The sequence below is a fragment of the Hermetia illucens genome, chromosome 5 (genome assembly GCF_905115235.1).
Source record: "Hermetia illucens chromosome 5, iHerIll2.2.curated.20191125, whole genome shotgun sequence".
Lineage (NCBI taxonomy): Eukaryota > Metazoa > Arthropoda > Insecta > Diptera > Stratiomyidae > Hermetia > Hermetia illucens.
Window position 1 is genome coordinate 65,232,417 of NC_051853.1, and position 15,563 is coordinate 65,247,979.

Consider the following 15,563-nt stretch of genomic DNA (forward strand, 5'->3'; position numbering starts at 1 on the left):
GAGAAGACTCAAAAATGATGGTCCAGCGTCGGCCTCACCCTATTGATAATAGCAGGGGCACTCGAATCTACTCGAATCTACGCTGTCGGTATCTGGTCAAATACAATTCGGGATATTCTATGAGATTTGCAGGGTTCAAATTAATTTACTGTCTATTTCATGTTACCTAGAGTTACAGGACCAATTCAGCCGATTGGATTCCATCATCGGTTTCTATTTCAGAGCCTGAGAAATGAGACTCTAGAAGTGTTCCCAAAGCTCTTTTCATTTCATTTGTCCGCTCCGTCGGATTTCTGCACCATGTGACCAGATTTTCAGCTGGAGTATTTTGTCGCTTTCCGACATATGTTTTGTACATGTGTATTCCAGAGTAGTTTTGGTCTACTGTCTTTTTACAAATATTTAAGATTTGTTACTCGTTTCGGTCCCGTGCCATGAATCCAATGGCTATCAGAGGATGAAGCTTACGCGGCTGAATCGATACGCAGCCATGCCTTCCTGAATCAGTTACTAATGATTCTTCATACAGTTTGGATTTTGTCACATGGGGTATTCTCTTATTTGCCCCTACAGATTAGAGCAATGTCATCAACAACCCTAGATCTGTATTCCAGTATTTGTTAGCTTATCCAAGAGTCCGTCACCTACCATACTTCACATTAACGGTGATAATACCTCATCAGTGTACATGATAATTGAATTTGTACCAGTCGATATTTCTTTTTTACCCACTCCCTGGGTGTTTTCCATTCCCTTGGGAATCAATACATCTTGGATTTCTGTGTGAGATTTGTTATCGAATGTTCCTTCGATGTACGCACCCAGTACAATTTCCTTTCTTTCTTTCGCATCCCGTACAACATCCGTCCGTTGATACAGGGCAAGGGTTGACCGTCCTCCCCGGTAAGGGTGTTGGCATGGATGTAGAGGATTACGCATTAGAACTTTAGTTCCAATATAGTTGTCTATGTTCCACCCCCCCCCCCCCCCCCTTCTCCTTCCCCATAAGTACGAACGATGTCCGGGAAATTAGTCTGAAAGATTTAAGGTGAAAAGTAACCTTTTTAACCGCTTTTGTAATAAAGACCACAGCTTCCCCATCTTCATGCTCTAGTACATATCCCGAACCTTAGAAGAAATCCTTGGATGATTTCTAGACGCCTCTGGAGTAGTGCTGAAAAAATGCCATCTACTCCGGGTGTCCATCTTAGTCTATCTTTTGAGCGTACCTCTTTCGTTAGTTGTTCTTTCTTCTGTCCGTTATTAGAGCGCCAGCTGGCAAAATGCTATTGCCTTGCGCTGTGGGGTAGGACGCCAGGAAATGAGTTCTGAAAAGCAGATGTACCTTGTCCTCCTTATTCTCCCATCTTCCTTCTTCAGACAGGCAGAAGAGATTGCTCTGTCTTTGGCAATAGCTTTGTATAGCCTTGACACTTCAGTGGTTTCTTTTATCGCTTCACAGAATTTCCTGAACCTATTTCGTGTTCTTTCCCTGATTACGTTGTTGTATGTCGTCAGTGTACTTCTATATCTTCGCCAACTCCTGTTTTACTTCGCCTGGTTGAAAAGTTTCTGGACCTCTGCTCTCATTCTGGCTAAATTGCTGTTACATCACGGTAAGTCCTTTGATGACTTGACCGCCTTAGCTAGACGGCTGACCTCATATGCGTCAATGACGACTATAAAGTGATTTTAAACCACTGTGTCCGGCTCTATTTCGCTCCTAATGTCAACGGCTACTTGGAGATGAGTCATTTTTTCAATCAAGTGTCGAATATAGGAGTCCCAATCTCCTTTCCTGGGATTGCTTATTATTCTTTCTAATTCTGAGTTACTCTCAATGTCGAATCTGATTATTTTTTTTTATTATTATCAAGCCGCTTATCAGAGTATTCCCTAGGGTTATCTCTAGTACCTGCATAGTACAGGTTAAGAATATTGGTTACTCTAGCGAATAATTCCGGTGGGATACCGATGTCGCTTCCTGGCAAGTATCGTCATGCTACGACTGCCTGTCGAGTTCCGTATGTTGGTGAACAGGACTCATTATTCCATCCTTCACAGATCTCCGTGTAGATGAGGTACTCAATGATTTCCCGTCCTAGCGAGTGAGTATTTGCTCCGGAAATACTTTCGGCAGTATTACCAGTTTAATGCTCCATACCGCATTTGCGTAGCAAAATGCTGATCTCCTGGCTCCTGCCTTCACCACTAACCGCCCCGATTAGCTTTCTTGGAAGCATTTCTTTGTTGCGGGCTGGTTTTCCCTGCTTTGGATCTGATATGTCTGTCGTGCGCTTTCCGAAGGACTTCCACTCATTTTTTTCACTAGATTTTACTACCATATTATATTGATTTATTTTTTTGCATCGTCTCAATCTCGCAGATGCAGGATTTTACCTAATATTAGGACTAAGTGCCAAGCATTTAGGCTCACGAGATCCTACCTACTTATAAGGGGGCTCAGGTGATGGGAGAGGATGGCAGGAGGTTAATAGGAAATCCGTCAAGAACTCCCCGCAACATTGAGTACATATGCAAATTGGTGTACTTCGGGATGGTTACATACAGCATTATGACTCTTCATGTATTGCGCCGGTGCCATTACAGTGCAGCCAGAAATGACACAACGAGCCAGCGTAACTTACTCAGCGGAAATGTTCCCAGCTTTACGACGCATCTCGGACAAAGAAGACATCAAAGCAGTAGGATCAAACAGGAAAAAGACCCGAAGAAGGCAGAGGAAAAAAGCAGCATCTACAAGATGTGTTGTGAAGATTGCCCTTGTATATACCTAGGGCAAACCAAACGGTTGGTCAACACTCGGGTCAAGGAACATTTAAAAGAAGATGAGCTACTAAAACGGGGCAGAAAAACACATATTGATTCTGCAGTCACCCGGCATATTGTAGGAAATGACCATAGAATGGAGAGGGCCACGGCGCTGAAAGAGGTCAAGCGCAACAAATTAGACCCTTATGAGAGTTTTTCCAGAGGAAAAGAGCCTCAGGAGCATCGGTTGAATACAGACATGGTTAACCGGCACTCATATCTGTATTCATTGATCCTACAAAGGGGATATGTTAATTAAGAATTAGGATATAGTTAAGATATAACTAAGCACCTAGAAACATTTACGAACAATAATCCACATGAGCAATACGCAAGTACCATGGGACCCAACTGCTATATTTTTCTTCTGGACAGTCAATTTGAAAGAGTTTTGATGGATACAAACATCTATGAGGAAAAACATACATACTATATGCAGTTGTCTGGTGGGGTTATGAATATTCCAAAGTTTCTTGAAAATCAATAATTTTTACATATTTTATTTTCCAAATTATCCTTTGTCTGGTTTTAATACTTAAGTTCAATAAATAAAAGAAATATAAATACAAAAAAAAATAATTTATAATAATTATCCTTGCTGTGGTGGTCCACCTCGGGCTGTTGCCAGGACATTGGCTCCTTGTTGTGCAATTTCGAGTCCTTGAATACCAGCATCACGAACTCGTTGGCCAAGTTTTTCCTAAAAGGAAGAAGTACTTTTAGCACAAGATGATACTAAGAAATGCTAATAATAACTTACCACTGGCTTGAAAACCCTCTTCCACCAACCAGCTTCACTTTGACCAGAGAAGGCGACAAGAACAATCGCAAAGACAACGAAAAGTTTAGCGAAATTCATGTTGGTTTCGTAAATATTTTGATAGTCTTCCTACTTGAAAGAAATGACTGAGGATGATATGTTTAACTGATGCCAGCTCGATTCAATCTTCCAGCTTTTATAGAAAGCGAAGAGCAAGTGAACTGATAAGAGTAAAAATCCCCGCTTGGGGAAGATGTGAAATTGGCGTTGTCTTCTTAGACATAACACGGTTTATAGCGTTGGTAATCCACCTTCTACTGTGGATTTTCCCATTCCCTAGGAGATGTAAAAATAAATACAATAAATAAATAACTGCGATTATTCACAATCATTGACCTTAGAATGGAGTAGAAGAAATTTCCTCCCTTTCCTGACTAGAACTATTCCGTAATTTATACACAAAAATCAATTCAATTTCTGTCTGTCTGTCCGCCTTGCTGCCGATCTGAACGTTGGTTTGTTGTCTTATGCCCTGTGCTCGGAAAAGGGTATGTAGACAGAATTCATCGGCTCATACCAATTTTTCTGCATCTATATATGTGCTCAGGATTTTCTCCAGGAGTTCTTTGTGGTTACTAGAAATTCATTGTCTATTCCTTAAGAACGTAAAGGGTTTTACCCTCCACATTTTCTAACCAAATATGTAATAACTGCTCCAGCTGTTCCCGAGAAAATCGTGGTGACAGATAGATAGAGGTTTTACATAAAGCCAACATTTCATGGTTATGTCATATGTACATATTATAATTTTTTTCCATTGGCGATTTCATTATTTGAATATCGGTTGTCAAATAATACAGGCTCCAAAGTAAGAGTAAAGTTATAAGAATTGGGTCCATGAAAAATTTAACAGTATTCTGGAAATAAAAAAAACCTTTGCTTCCTAAAGCTAGTAACTGAAAGCAATTGACAATTCGAAAGATTATTGATCAATCGATGATTATTTTAGAAATCCGATTTAAACATTTTGTTGAGACTAAAGAAATCATTGTCAAAGAACAAGGAGAACATCAATTTCTTACAAAAGTGGAGGAGGCAACAAATAACACCAAAATTACACCATATCCAGATAAAACAAGTCGGGAAGCCGAAAGCTTGACGCTTCAGGTATAAAAGGTTTTGTGTTTCCCTATGTGAAAAGCATAACGCAGTTCTCCATTGGCTGACACCATTAACTCGTGATATTTAAATTGCTTAGTGCTGTCAGCTTCAATGACCTGCCGAGAACTGAGCGAATTAAATATCTCGGGTCAATGTTATCAACCAGTGGAGAACTGCGTTTTGAAATTATGAACGAACGAACGAAATTACGACCTGGATGAAGTGGCATTCCACAGCTGATGTTCTTTGTGATCAACGTATCAGCGAACGTCTCAAATCTAAAATTTACCGCAATATCGTTCGTCTGCCGCTCTCTATAGTTCTGAGTGTTGGCCGACTATAAAGGACAATAATAGGCGTCTTGCGATAATGGAGACGAAAATGTTGTACTGGACTAGTGGCGTTACACTTTTTGATCACGCCCGAAATGAGGATATCCGCGATCGATACGGGGTTGCACCGAACGTGGAAAAACTGCGTGTGAGGCGTTTTCGATGGTATGGTCACGTAATTCGCACTAATAGGAATTCACTTGCCAATAGTGGTCTGAACATCGAAGTCAACGCTAAGCGACCAAAACGCCGGCCGAAACAACGGTGGCTTCATACGCTGGATGGGAATTTAAAAGCCTCACGATTACATACAGATCAGGCATTTGATAAAATAAAATGGCGAAATCAATCACAACGACCCGACCCCGCTTGTGAATGGAACAAAGGCTGAAGAAAAAAAGAAAGATGTGAAGAGCGACGAGTGCATGACAGCTCCGTGTCACATAGTTAGAAATTCCATTGCCCTCTAGTTTTTAGAAAGCGATTTAAATAAATCATTTGATGAAAAGCTCTGTATTGATAATAGTCAACCTCATACGCTTCACACTCTGAGTTTAATATTATTAGCATATGCGAAGAATTTAATCTACAACCGATTGAATAAACCGCTGGGGTGAAGTAGATTCTTCATCAAGGAATTTGAATATTTCATTCGGATGTCAATTATTGTAATGAGGTTAGCATCTTATTTATTTGGCAGTAAATTCGCAATTTGTAAATTGATAAGTTTGAACTGCTATAACTTTGACACTAATAGCCGAATATGCCCGAGACTGTTTTCTATGTCGGCGCAAAATTTAATACTCTTGGCATGAACTTATGGGGAGTTTTTCAGTCAATTTCTAAAAGTTGGTAATATACTATTAGTAAGTTTATTTGAGCAGATATCGAAATTTTGAGGCCTAGATTTCATCTAAGCGCACCATCCAGATTTTTTCAGATTTTTAGGTTGGGTAGTTTCCGAAAATGAGTCCTGTCTCACTTTAAGTGCGTACATTTTGACTCCTCATTCGCGCATTTTGCAATTGACGACAAAACTAATATCAGTTTCGGAAAGTACTAACCGCGATCTTTTTTTTTTTAATCCCGGCTTTATGTGTATGGGGAGTCCCCCTTTAAACTCCACCTATATTTATACCACTTACTGATGCGTGGGATTTCATAGTTCCCATTTGTCCACCAAATTTCGTTCGGATCGGTTCAGCCATTTTGGAGAAAAGTGCGTGTGACAGACAGACAGACAGTGAATCGATTTTAATAAGGTTTTGTTTTATGCAAAACCTAAAAAACCGGGGTAGTTGTTTAGGATATGCTGGATCCTAAGTCCATATCCACATGATGGTGGACAAGACCAACTTATTCCCCCGTTTTATAGTCCATGGATCCATAGTTTTGGGCATAGCACCCAAGCATTGAAAATTAAAAAAAAAAAACAAAAAATGACTGACGGTTTCGTCAGTGGACTTAGTATCCCGCATATCCTAAACAACTACCCAGCTTTAGTCTAGCTTACACTAAAACAACTGACGTTTTAGTTCAATATAATTCGCAACCTTGTCGTGTTTTTGCGATGATAAAAGGGCGCGTTTTCCCACCTGTTGGCATTCTCGGCCACGCTGCTCCCAGGGCAGAGGTGAAGCAGCGTCTGATGAGTTGCCTCTGCCCTGGACAAAACCGTCAGTCATTTTTTGTTTTTTTTTTTTAATTCTTAAAAAGCGGGCAATATGAGCAACGAGATCAGAAAACGGATGAAAATACATGCTTTGAAAGACACCATTTTGCAACTATACGGACAACAGGAGCAACAATACCATATAGCACTCATCTAAAGCTGGCCAAAAAAGCAACGTCAATTGACGCACTCTTAGAACAAATGCTAGAGAAGATGCATAGAGCGTTCGCATGCGAAGTAGCCAGAAAATGGAGAACACATACGATGCGACTTTCTTAATAAAAGTCGTAGCGGAAGGTCGCGGTTCAAATCTCGCTGGGGGCAGAGGAATTTGTTATCGTGACTGGATGTCGGACACCAGTCGACTCAGCTGTGAATGAGTACCTGAGTCAAATCAGGGTAATAATCTCGGGCGAGCGCAATGCTGACCACATTGTCTCCCACAGTGTACTGTGGTGTACCGTTACGGTCTTGAATGAAGTGCTCTAACACACTTCAAGGCCTTGATCCAATATGGATTGTTGCGCCAACGATTATTATATTATTATTATTATTATATTTGAGTGCCGAAATACGTGTACGTAACCATAATGTATAAGTATATTCAGTACGTCAAACTACTCACTTTAGTGTGATATTGATATCTAGTATTTTGGGTAATTTTACACAGAAGAACAACTTCAAGCTACTGTAACTTTATTAATAATAGTTCAATTTTGATCAAAATATTACTGTATAATACTATAATATTTTTGTAGCTCTAGAATAAACTTAAGGGAAGTCTCTAGTCTATTTCTCCAAAAAAATAGAAATAGTAAATATGTATATATAATATAATATATAGAAAAATATACTATTATATTATTTACTTAATTTTAGTTTATATCAGTGTGGACATCATTTTGAGAAATGGTCACTATATAGAGTTTCATAATTTTTTTGGGTTCGTTAAAGAAATCATGACTTTTGAAATGATGAAATTCGAAGTGGGGTGTCAAAAATCATTCGGAGTGATCGGTCGATGAAGGGTTTTTTGAATTGCGAAAGCCCGATTCAATCAAACTGGGCCATTAAAGAAGTAAGTAATATTTTCAAGGATATAGCTAAACTAAGAATGCCAAACCCGTTACTACCAAGAATCAGATATCAACCTAAGATACATAAGAATAGTAACGAAATTAGGAAAATAATCGCGAACTCAAACTGCAACATATAATATGGCAAAATGGCTAATCCAGGAATTTTCCAAAGTAGGAGATGTGTGCAGCAAACACGCCCTAAATAATTCATCGGAGCTAATTAAAAAACTACAAGATGCCGACAACATAAACGCAAATGAAACTTCAATATCTTCCGATGTTAAAGCACTATTCCCGAATACACTGGTGAAATAAATAATATACCATCTATGTTAGTAATGTGGCTCGGAAAATTCGACAAAAAGTCAGAATGGAGGAAAAAGGTGAAAACATACATGAACCTAGCAGCACTTTGTATGAACGAAAATTACTTCATCTTTCGAGGTACATTCAACGAAACCACATAGCGATGGGGAATCCACTATCACCACTCGTCACGGAAATATTTTTGGCGTATCTCCAGTCAATAATTGAAAAACAAGTCGGGAAACCGGAAGCTCGGCGCTTTAGGTATAAAAAGTTTTGTTTGCTTCTTCTGTGAGTATATTTGAGCTAAACTTAAGGGGGTTTTTTACTCAATTTCCCCAAAAATATGGTAATATAGCATGATTAACTTAATTTGAGAGTATTTTGAGGCCTGAACACCATATAGAGGCAACTTCTTGATTTTTTTCAGATTTTTGGTTGGGGAGTCTGAGAATGGGTCCGTTAAAGAAATCACCACTTTCTAAGAAATCTCAAAACTAAGACCGCTTTCATTTGATATCCAACGTTACTATATTCGGTCAAAAACCAATTTACACTCCCCTTTTGCATATATGGACATCTCCCCTCTCCTTAATCTCAATCTAGAAGGATATTACTCACTGTTCATCTGTGCATCCACAGGTCCCACCTTTTCTCCAAATTTGGTGTCAGTCAGTAAAGCCGTTTCTGAGAAAAGTGTCTGTGAAAGACAGACAGACATTGAACCGATTTTAATAAGGTTTTGTGTGCAAAACAAAAGGAATAATACCGTTGTTCTCTATTCTCGATTTACGGTGCTCGTGATAGATTTGCTGAAACGAGTAGTGGTTAAGCACAATGTTAAATATTCGTTGCGTGGCTGGCAAACTGTGTTTGTGACAAACATGTAGCGCGAAGGATAAGATGGCGGGCATTTTAGAGGTCTACAACTGTCTCACAGCCATTATTATACTCACCAATATCATGTCCTTTTGTTATGTTATCAAGCGGAACAACTGCCACAGCTCACATTCGCAAATAAATTTCTCATCACAATTACAATGTTATCTTTAATAAACTTTTTTCTGAACACCCCCCCCCTCCCCCCCCCCCCCCCCCCCCCCTCCCTAAAACTCAACGTAGAACGATGTTACTTACTGCATGCAAGGAGATTCACAGTTCCCACCTTTCCATCAAATTTTGTATCAAGTAGTTACCGTTTCTGAGGAAATGGGTGTGACACACTAAGAGACAGACAGAAAGTAAACCGACTTTATACTTACTATGTATTACTTTGAAGATAAAAAAATCGCAAGTAGAACATGAAGCCAGTTTGATACTGTTGAACTATAACACCAAAAGTTGCAAGGCCGTAAAACCGGAAGCTCAACACTTCACGTATCAAAGGTCTTGTGTATTTCTTATGTGAGAGACTTTCTTTGCGGTTATTTTATTTGAACTTACGTTAAAATTTGATTTTGTATCGTTTCACCGTTCATAACTATGCAGCGTAATATTATATAGCATTACATCGTTTGTTCTTGTATTTGTAATTGGTAGTTATGACATTGCTTAATAAATAAGCCCCAAGAGAGTTAGCCCACTCATTCTCTCATAATAATGTACACCTTTGAAGTAATTTATCCTTGTTGGCAATAGTAGGATTTTCCTTAAACTTTGTAGTAGTTAGTAGTAAAAGTTAAAATAAAACTTTGGTCCCCCATCTACGGGCTACTATCTGTAATACAATTCTTTACCATGATAACCACATGATTGAATTTTACTGGAATGGTGCTCTGTTCAGAACACTACCCACCATATACTCGTATGCTGATGTCGCCGTTTAATTGATATTCACATGCAAATGACTAAAAAACTAAAACAAAATATTTCTTTGCGACTCAATTCATATGAACTTCCTTCGTTGTGGCTTGACGAATTGATATTGATGATGAGGTCATACACGTTGTAGAATGCACGAAATTCACAAAGTTTCAGCTTCTAATAATAGTTTGATTTTCTTCAAACTTGTCCAAATAGCGCCTTATATTATCCTTTACACCCGTGCCAATTTTGTACTTCTGAGATAGACATGGGGTTGCGGGTAAATTTCTAAAATGTGGAAATATACTATTACTAACTTTATTTATGCAGATATCAGAACCGGATGATCGTAGTGATGCACTGCTGTGATTTTTCGGTTGGGTAGGTTCTGAGAACGAGACCTGATACACTTTTTGATGGTTATATTCTGAGCTCTCACTCCACTGCGTTTCATCCGATATCAAATACGAGACCTGCTCCGAAAAACACTAATTGAGCCCTTTCATTTGATACCCCACATGGTCACATGCTGCGAAAAGAATGTTGCACCCTCCATTCACATGTAAAGGGAAAAACAGACTACACGCTTTCACCAATTTTCGTGACAACCGGTCCAGCTGTTTCCGAATAAATCGGGTGTGACAGACTGACAGACAGACATCGAATCGATTCCAATAAGGTTTTATTTTACACAAAACCTCAATAATGTACCTTGTGTAGTACCACAAAGTTGTGCTACTATGCATAAAATAGACTTTGCAATCTGCGTACTTACCGAATTCCATGACAAAAGCTTTTGCCGTTCCCAAGTAAATGGCTGTGCCAGGCAAACAGACAGACATATTGTATAAACAGACTCCAAACCGATTTTGATAAGATTTTGTTTTACTTACGACCTTGAAAACTTAATTATTGTTTTGCATCGATGATTGAATTCAGTTCTATCTATGTCATGTACATTCACCGCTATCATCAGCCAGTATGGGACCTTGAAGTAATTTACCAGTTTTGGACCCCCGCACACCTCCCCTTCCCAACTAATATTGAAACTAATATTTGCTTCGGAAAGTTCTAACCGAGAACTTTCATTTGGTCTCCATATATACAACGAAGCGGTGCCTCTGTTGCATATATGTAGACCTTCCCTTACGTTTAGCGTGGAGCAAAAGCGCGAACATGGCGGTTCACAATTCCTACCTTTTACTGAATTTCGAAACAATAGGTTACACCTTTTGAGAGAAATGCATGTTTAGATAGACAGACAGATAGTTAATCGATTTTAATAAGGTTAGGTTTTCAAAAAAAGTCTCAAAAATGATAGCATTTATATCTCCGAACTTTGCAATATGAAGTATGATGTGAGAAGCTACCAGTAAGTGATTACAATTTTAAGTTGAATTTTTGCTTGGAGATGTAATATAAACGACAAAGGAGTCAAATGTACGTATTGTAGACTGCAACATGTCCCATTCTCCCAAACTGAAAAAATGCACAATAATATTGCGGTATGAATTCTTGGAGACATTCTGTTGTATAATGATCGAAGTTTCTTCAATGGAAATGATAAAAAATTGCAAATCATAACTCAGTCTTTCTTCCAAAGTATCATTATATTCTGCTTCAATTAAATATTAAATTATAATAAATAGACAAAATTTAGAAATCGCTAAATTTGTTTATCACAATTATCCTTGCTGTGGTGGTCCACCTCGTACTGTTGCCAGAACATTGGCTCCTTGTTGTGCAATTTGAAGTCCTTGAATACCGGCATCACGAACTCGTTGACCAAGTTTTTCCTAAAAGAAAAGGTTTACTTTTAGTCACAAGATCATACTAAGAAATATTAAGTATAACTTACCACTGGCTTGAAGACTCTCTTCCACCAACCAGCTTCACTTTGACCAGAGAAGGCGATAAGGACAACGGCGAAGACAACGAAAAGCTTTGTGAAATTCATTTTGCTTTCGTAGATATTTTGCTAGTTTGTCTGCTTGGAGGAGACGTTTATGAGTGAAATGCTGAACTGATGCTGATTCCGTCCAGTCGAAGAGCTTTTATACAAAGCGAAGACCAGCTAAACTGATAAGAACAAAAGTCCCCTCTCGGGGAAAATTTAACAATGGTATTGACTTTTGTTAATGCGGCATATTAAAGCGCTCAGAGTCGACAGATCTGTTGTGGATTTTCCTATTTCCCGCAAAATCTAACTCAGAAATTTTTAACGACCATTGACTTCAGGACGGAGTTTAAGTTTCTTTTCTTCTTTAATTTAAAAATAATTCTTTACTTTCAACAACATGTCTAAAAGATGGCATGGTTTATACATCATGGATGCATATTTCAGGGCATACCTATCTTGAAATTGAAGGTGAATTATATATGTATTTGGTGTCTAGTTACTCTAGGAATGAAAGGATTTTTTTTTTTGTAATTTTCAAACTTGTTAATTTTTCTCCAAAAAATATCCAAATGAAGAGCAGGGCAGAACAGTTTCTGAAAACTTTATCCTTTTCGATTATTATCGTGTCTTTCAACCAATATTAAATATTGATGTCACACGTGTCTATACCTCATACAAGAACCGTGGGTTGTTGGTGGGGCAGTCAGGGGCCTAAACTTCCAAAATGCTGACCTATTGTATGCCAATGGAAGTGATCGACCGCACACCTGCATGGTAGTCTCCAAGGACTTTCAGGCTAACCTGGTTAATGACCTAAGCTAAGCTAACCATAAAAAGTCAACAGGAAGATAAAGGGATACTATGGTGCTCTGCATATTTCCCCTACGACGCAGAAGACGTTCCCAGTGGAACATTCATCAGAGCTATTCAATATGCCAAAAGTAGAGGCATAGGGGTAATAGCAGAATAAAATGTCAGCGCTCACCACATATGCTGGGGAAGTTCGAACATCAATGCAAGAGGATCGAGACTACTGGAGTATCTAGTAGGAACCGATTTGCAGATTCTAAATGTGTGTAATGAACCCACTTTCTTCAACGTGGTCAGGCGAGAGGACATCGACATCGCGGCTCTGATCGGAGAGTGGAGAATATCAAACGATATCACACTCTCGGATCACAGGCGCATTGATTTCGTGATGGGCATGGATCCACCTCCACCCACTCCATTTCGGAATCCGAAGAAGACAGATTGGTTATGTATAAATAGAATTGAGCGCCCGAGTCACGATCCCTGGGAAGCGCATCAAATCCATTGCTGGAATTGAGAAGACAACCCAGATGACCACAACTAGCATGAGAGAAGCTTTCGCAGAAAGTTGTCCACTCAAGATGCCAAAGAAGGGTAAAACACCATGATGGAACTCGGATTTGGCAAAGCAGAGGAGAACGACAAGGATGTCCCTTAATCGTGCTCTGAAAGGTGAATCAAGCAGTAGCTGGAATCGCTATAAAGAGGCACAGAAGGCTCTAAAGAAGAGCATAAGATCGCTTAAACGATCATCTTGGATACGCGTTTGCGATGAGACTAACTCTCCGGGCATTTAACTCGTTCCATAGATACAAGTCTGCAGGTCCGGATGGCATCATCCCTGCGCTAGTAATAGAAGGAATGGATGTCCTGGGTCTACACATTCGGAATATATATCGTGCATGCTTAGCACACGCTAATATTCCAATTAAATGGCGGGATGTGAAGATGTTGTTCATTTCCAAACCAGGAAAACCCACCTACACAGACGCAAAAAGCTTTCAACCGGGCAGCCTAACGTCCTTTCTGCTAAAAAGACTAGAAAGGCTAGTTGATCGGTTCATAAAGGATACACACATTCCTAAGTGGCCACTTCACGATAGGCAACACGCCTACCAGAAACGCAAATCCACGGAGACAGCACTCCCCGAAACTTACGGCAAAAATTGAAAAGGCGATGTTCAAAAAAGAATACACCTTAGGCGCATTCATGGACATCGAAGGTTACTTCAATTATGCCTCATTCGCGGCAATTTGTGATGCGGCAAGACAGCATGGAATGGAACCACTGCTAATCAGTTGGATCTCCACATGCTGGAGTGGAGAAAAATCCACATATCGGGCGGCCAGAGGTCTATTGAAGCAGGAAGTCTCAGGGGCTGCCCACAGGGAGGGGTTCTCTCTCCATTGTTATGGCTCTTGGTAATGGATACCCTGCTGTGGCTCCTGGAGGACAAAAAAGTCTTCGCGCAAGCATTTGCGGACGACCTAGCCGTAATAATTACCGGCAAGTTTGCGGACACAGTATGTGACCGCTTGAATGCAACTCTGCATGTAATCCACAGCTGATGCCTCCGCAATGGACTCACGGTGAACGCTAGGAAGACTGGACTAGTTATGTTCACAAGGAATGTCAGGTGGGGCAGCTATACGCTACCCACCTTAGCAGGGGCGGAAATCCAGCTGGTACAAACAGTCAAGTACTTAGGAGTACATTTCGACTCTAAATTAACGTCATCATATCCAGGAACAATATCAGGAATCCTGCAGATTACTCTGGTGCTGTAGGAATGCGATAGGTAAGACCTGGGAACTTTCACTCAAACGGATATACTGAATGTATACATCCATAATAAAACCCATTATAAAACTGGCCCGACCCCTCGGAAAAATGACGACCATATTCCAGGTGGAGATATATGCCATTTCATTGGCAGCAGAAGAATGCCTGCGACAAAAATGGAATCTGTTCCGACAGTCGGGCGGCATTATCAGCACTAAATGGCAACAACATATCAAGCCAGTTGGTGTGGAGTTGTCATCAGGTGCTGCTGAAACTTGGCCGACTGAACGAAACACTCCAGATGTGGGTGCCGGGGCACTCTAACATCGCCGGTAATGACGAGGCTCGCCGAGGGTCAGGATCCACAATGGTGGGGCCAGAACCAGCTCTTGGAATCCGACCATCTACTGTCAAGTCTACTCTGAAGAGTGAAATTGTAAGGATTCACGCAACCGAGTGGAGAAATTTGTACTCTTGTCGGCAAGCGAAAATCCTTGTAGAAGAGCCTAGGTTCACTAGAGCGGCATTTTTGTTGTCCCTTAAGAAGTGGGACATGAAAACCTTAGTGGGGTTTTTGACGGGACACTGTCCTTTAAACTACCATATGGAAAAGATTGGGGTAGTGGTTTCGGCTATGTGCAGCCAATGTGAGGTGGAGGAGGAGACGGCCCTGCGCTTTTTATGCAGCTGCCTGGCATCCTCAGATTTCAAACGAAGACACCTTGGCAAGGTTTTCTTCAATGAAGAATCTGCACACTCTCTGCCTCTGGAGAATATTCTAAGATTCGCTAAAGCCTGCCAACACCGTAGGCGGGAAGCCATTGAATAGGCAACTTACGGGGATAGTACAATGGGCCTAACAATGGCCTGAATGCTCGGAGCTGAGGCTCCCCCAGTTAACTAAACTAACTGTGTCTTCGAAGCTATAACCTTTCCTTCAAAATTTGGCAGAGTAGAACATCTACTCAATCTCTTTTTCATATTATTTTTCTAATTAATTTTCAAAGTGATTGTTTTTCAATTTTATTATCGTCGCAAGTAATTCCACAAGCGATAAACTTTCAGACACCTTCGATATCAAAAGAATCAACACTCTCCTTAAAGGTAGCAAATGTTACATCATTA

At 40.0% G+C, this 15,563-nt stretch overlaps 3 protein-coding genes across 3 annotated transcripts in view; all 3 read right to left on the reverse strand.

Moving 5' to 3' along the window:
- Nucleotides 1-15,563, reverse strand: part of LOC119656631 (cecropin-like peptide 1) — a 57,438-nt gene that overhangs the window by 37,750 nt on the left and 4,125 nt on the right. The gene's annotated exons all lie outside the window — the stretch shown is intronic.
- On the reverse strand, nt 3,317-3,771 carry LOC119656619 (cecropin-like peptide 1). Its single transcript, XM_038063059.1, has 2 exons — nt 3,593-3,771; nt 3,317-3,532 (listed from the first exon to the last, which is right to left on the reverse strand). The coding sequence occupies exons 1-2, from the start codon at nt 3,689-3,691 to the stop codon at nt 3,422-3,424; spliced, it is 210 nt and encodes a 69-aa protein (XP_037918987.1). The 5' UTR covers nt 3,692-3,771; the 3' UTR covers nt 3,317-3,421.
- Nucleotides 11,535-12,053, reverse strand: LOC119656626 (cecropin-like peptide 1). The gene is made up of 2 exons (XM_038063066.1): nt 11,804-12,053; nt 11,535-11,741 (listed from the first exon to the last, which is right to left on the reverse strand). Exons 1-2 carry the CDS (start codon nt 11,900-11,902, stop codon nt 11,631-11,633), a joined length of 210 nt encoding a protein of 69 aa, XP_037918994.1. The 5' UTR covers nt 11,903-12,053; the 3' UTR covers nt 11,535-11,630.

Bases quoted from the DNA above. Each gene is read 5' to 3' on its own strand.
- LOC119656619 (XM_038063059.1), bottom strand. From the start codon at position 3,691: ATGAATTTCGCTAAACTTTTCGTTGTCTTTGCGATTGTTCTTGTCGCC. The intron at 3,533-3,592 runs GTAAGTTATTAT...TCTTCCTTTTAG, and splicing joins AGAGGGTTTTCAAGCCAGTG to GAAAAACTTGGCCAACGAGT.
- LOC119656626 (XM_038063066.1), bottom strand. From the start codon at position 11,902: ATGAATTTCACAAAGCTTTTCGTTGTCTTCGCCGTTGTCCTTATCGCC. The intron at 11,742-11,803 runs GTAAGTTATACT...CTTTTCTTTTAG, and splicing joins AGAGAGTCTTCAAGCCAGTG to GAAAAACTTGGTCAACGAGT.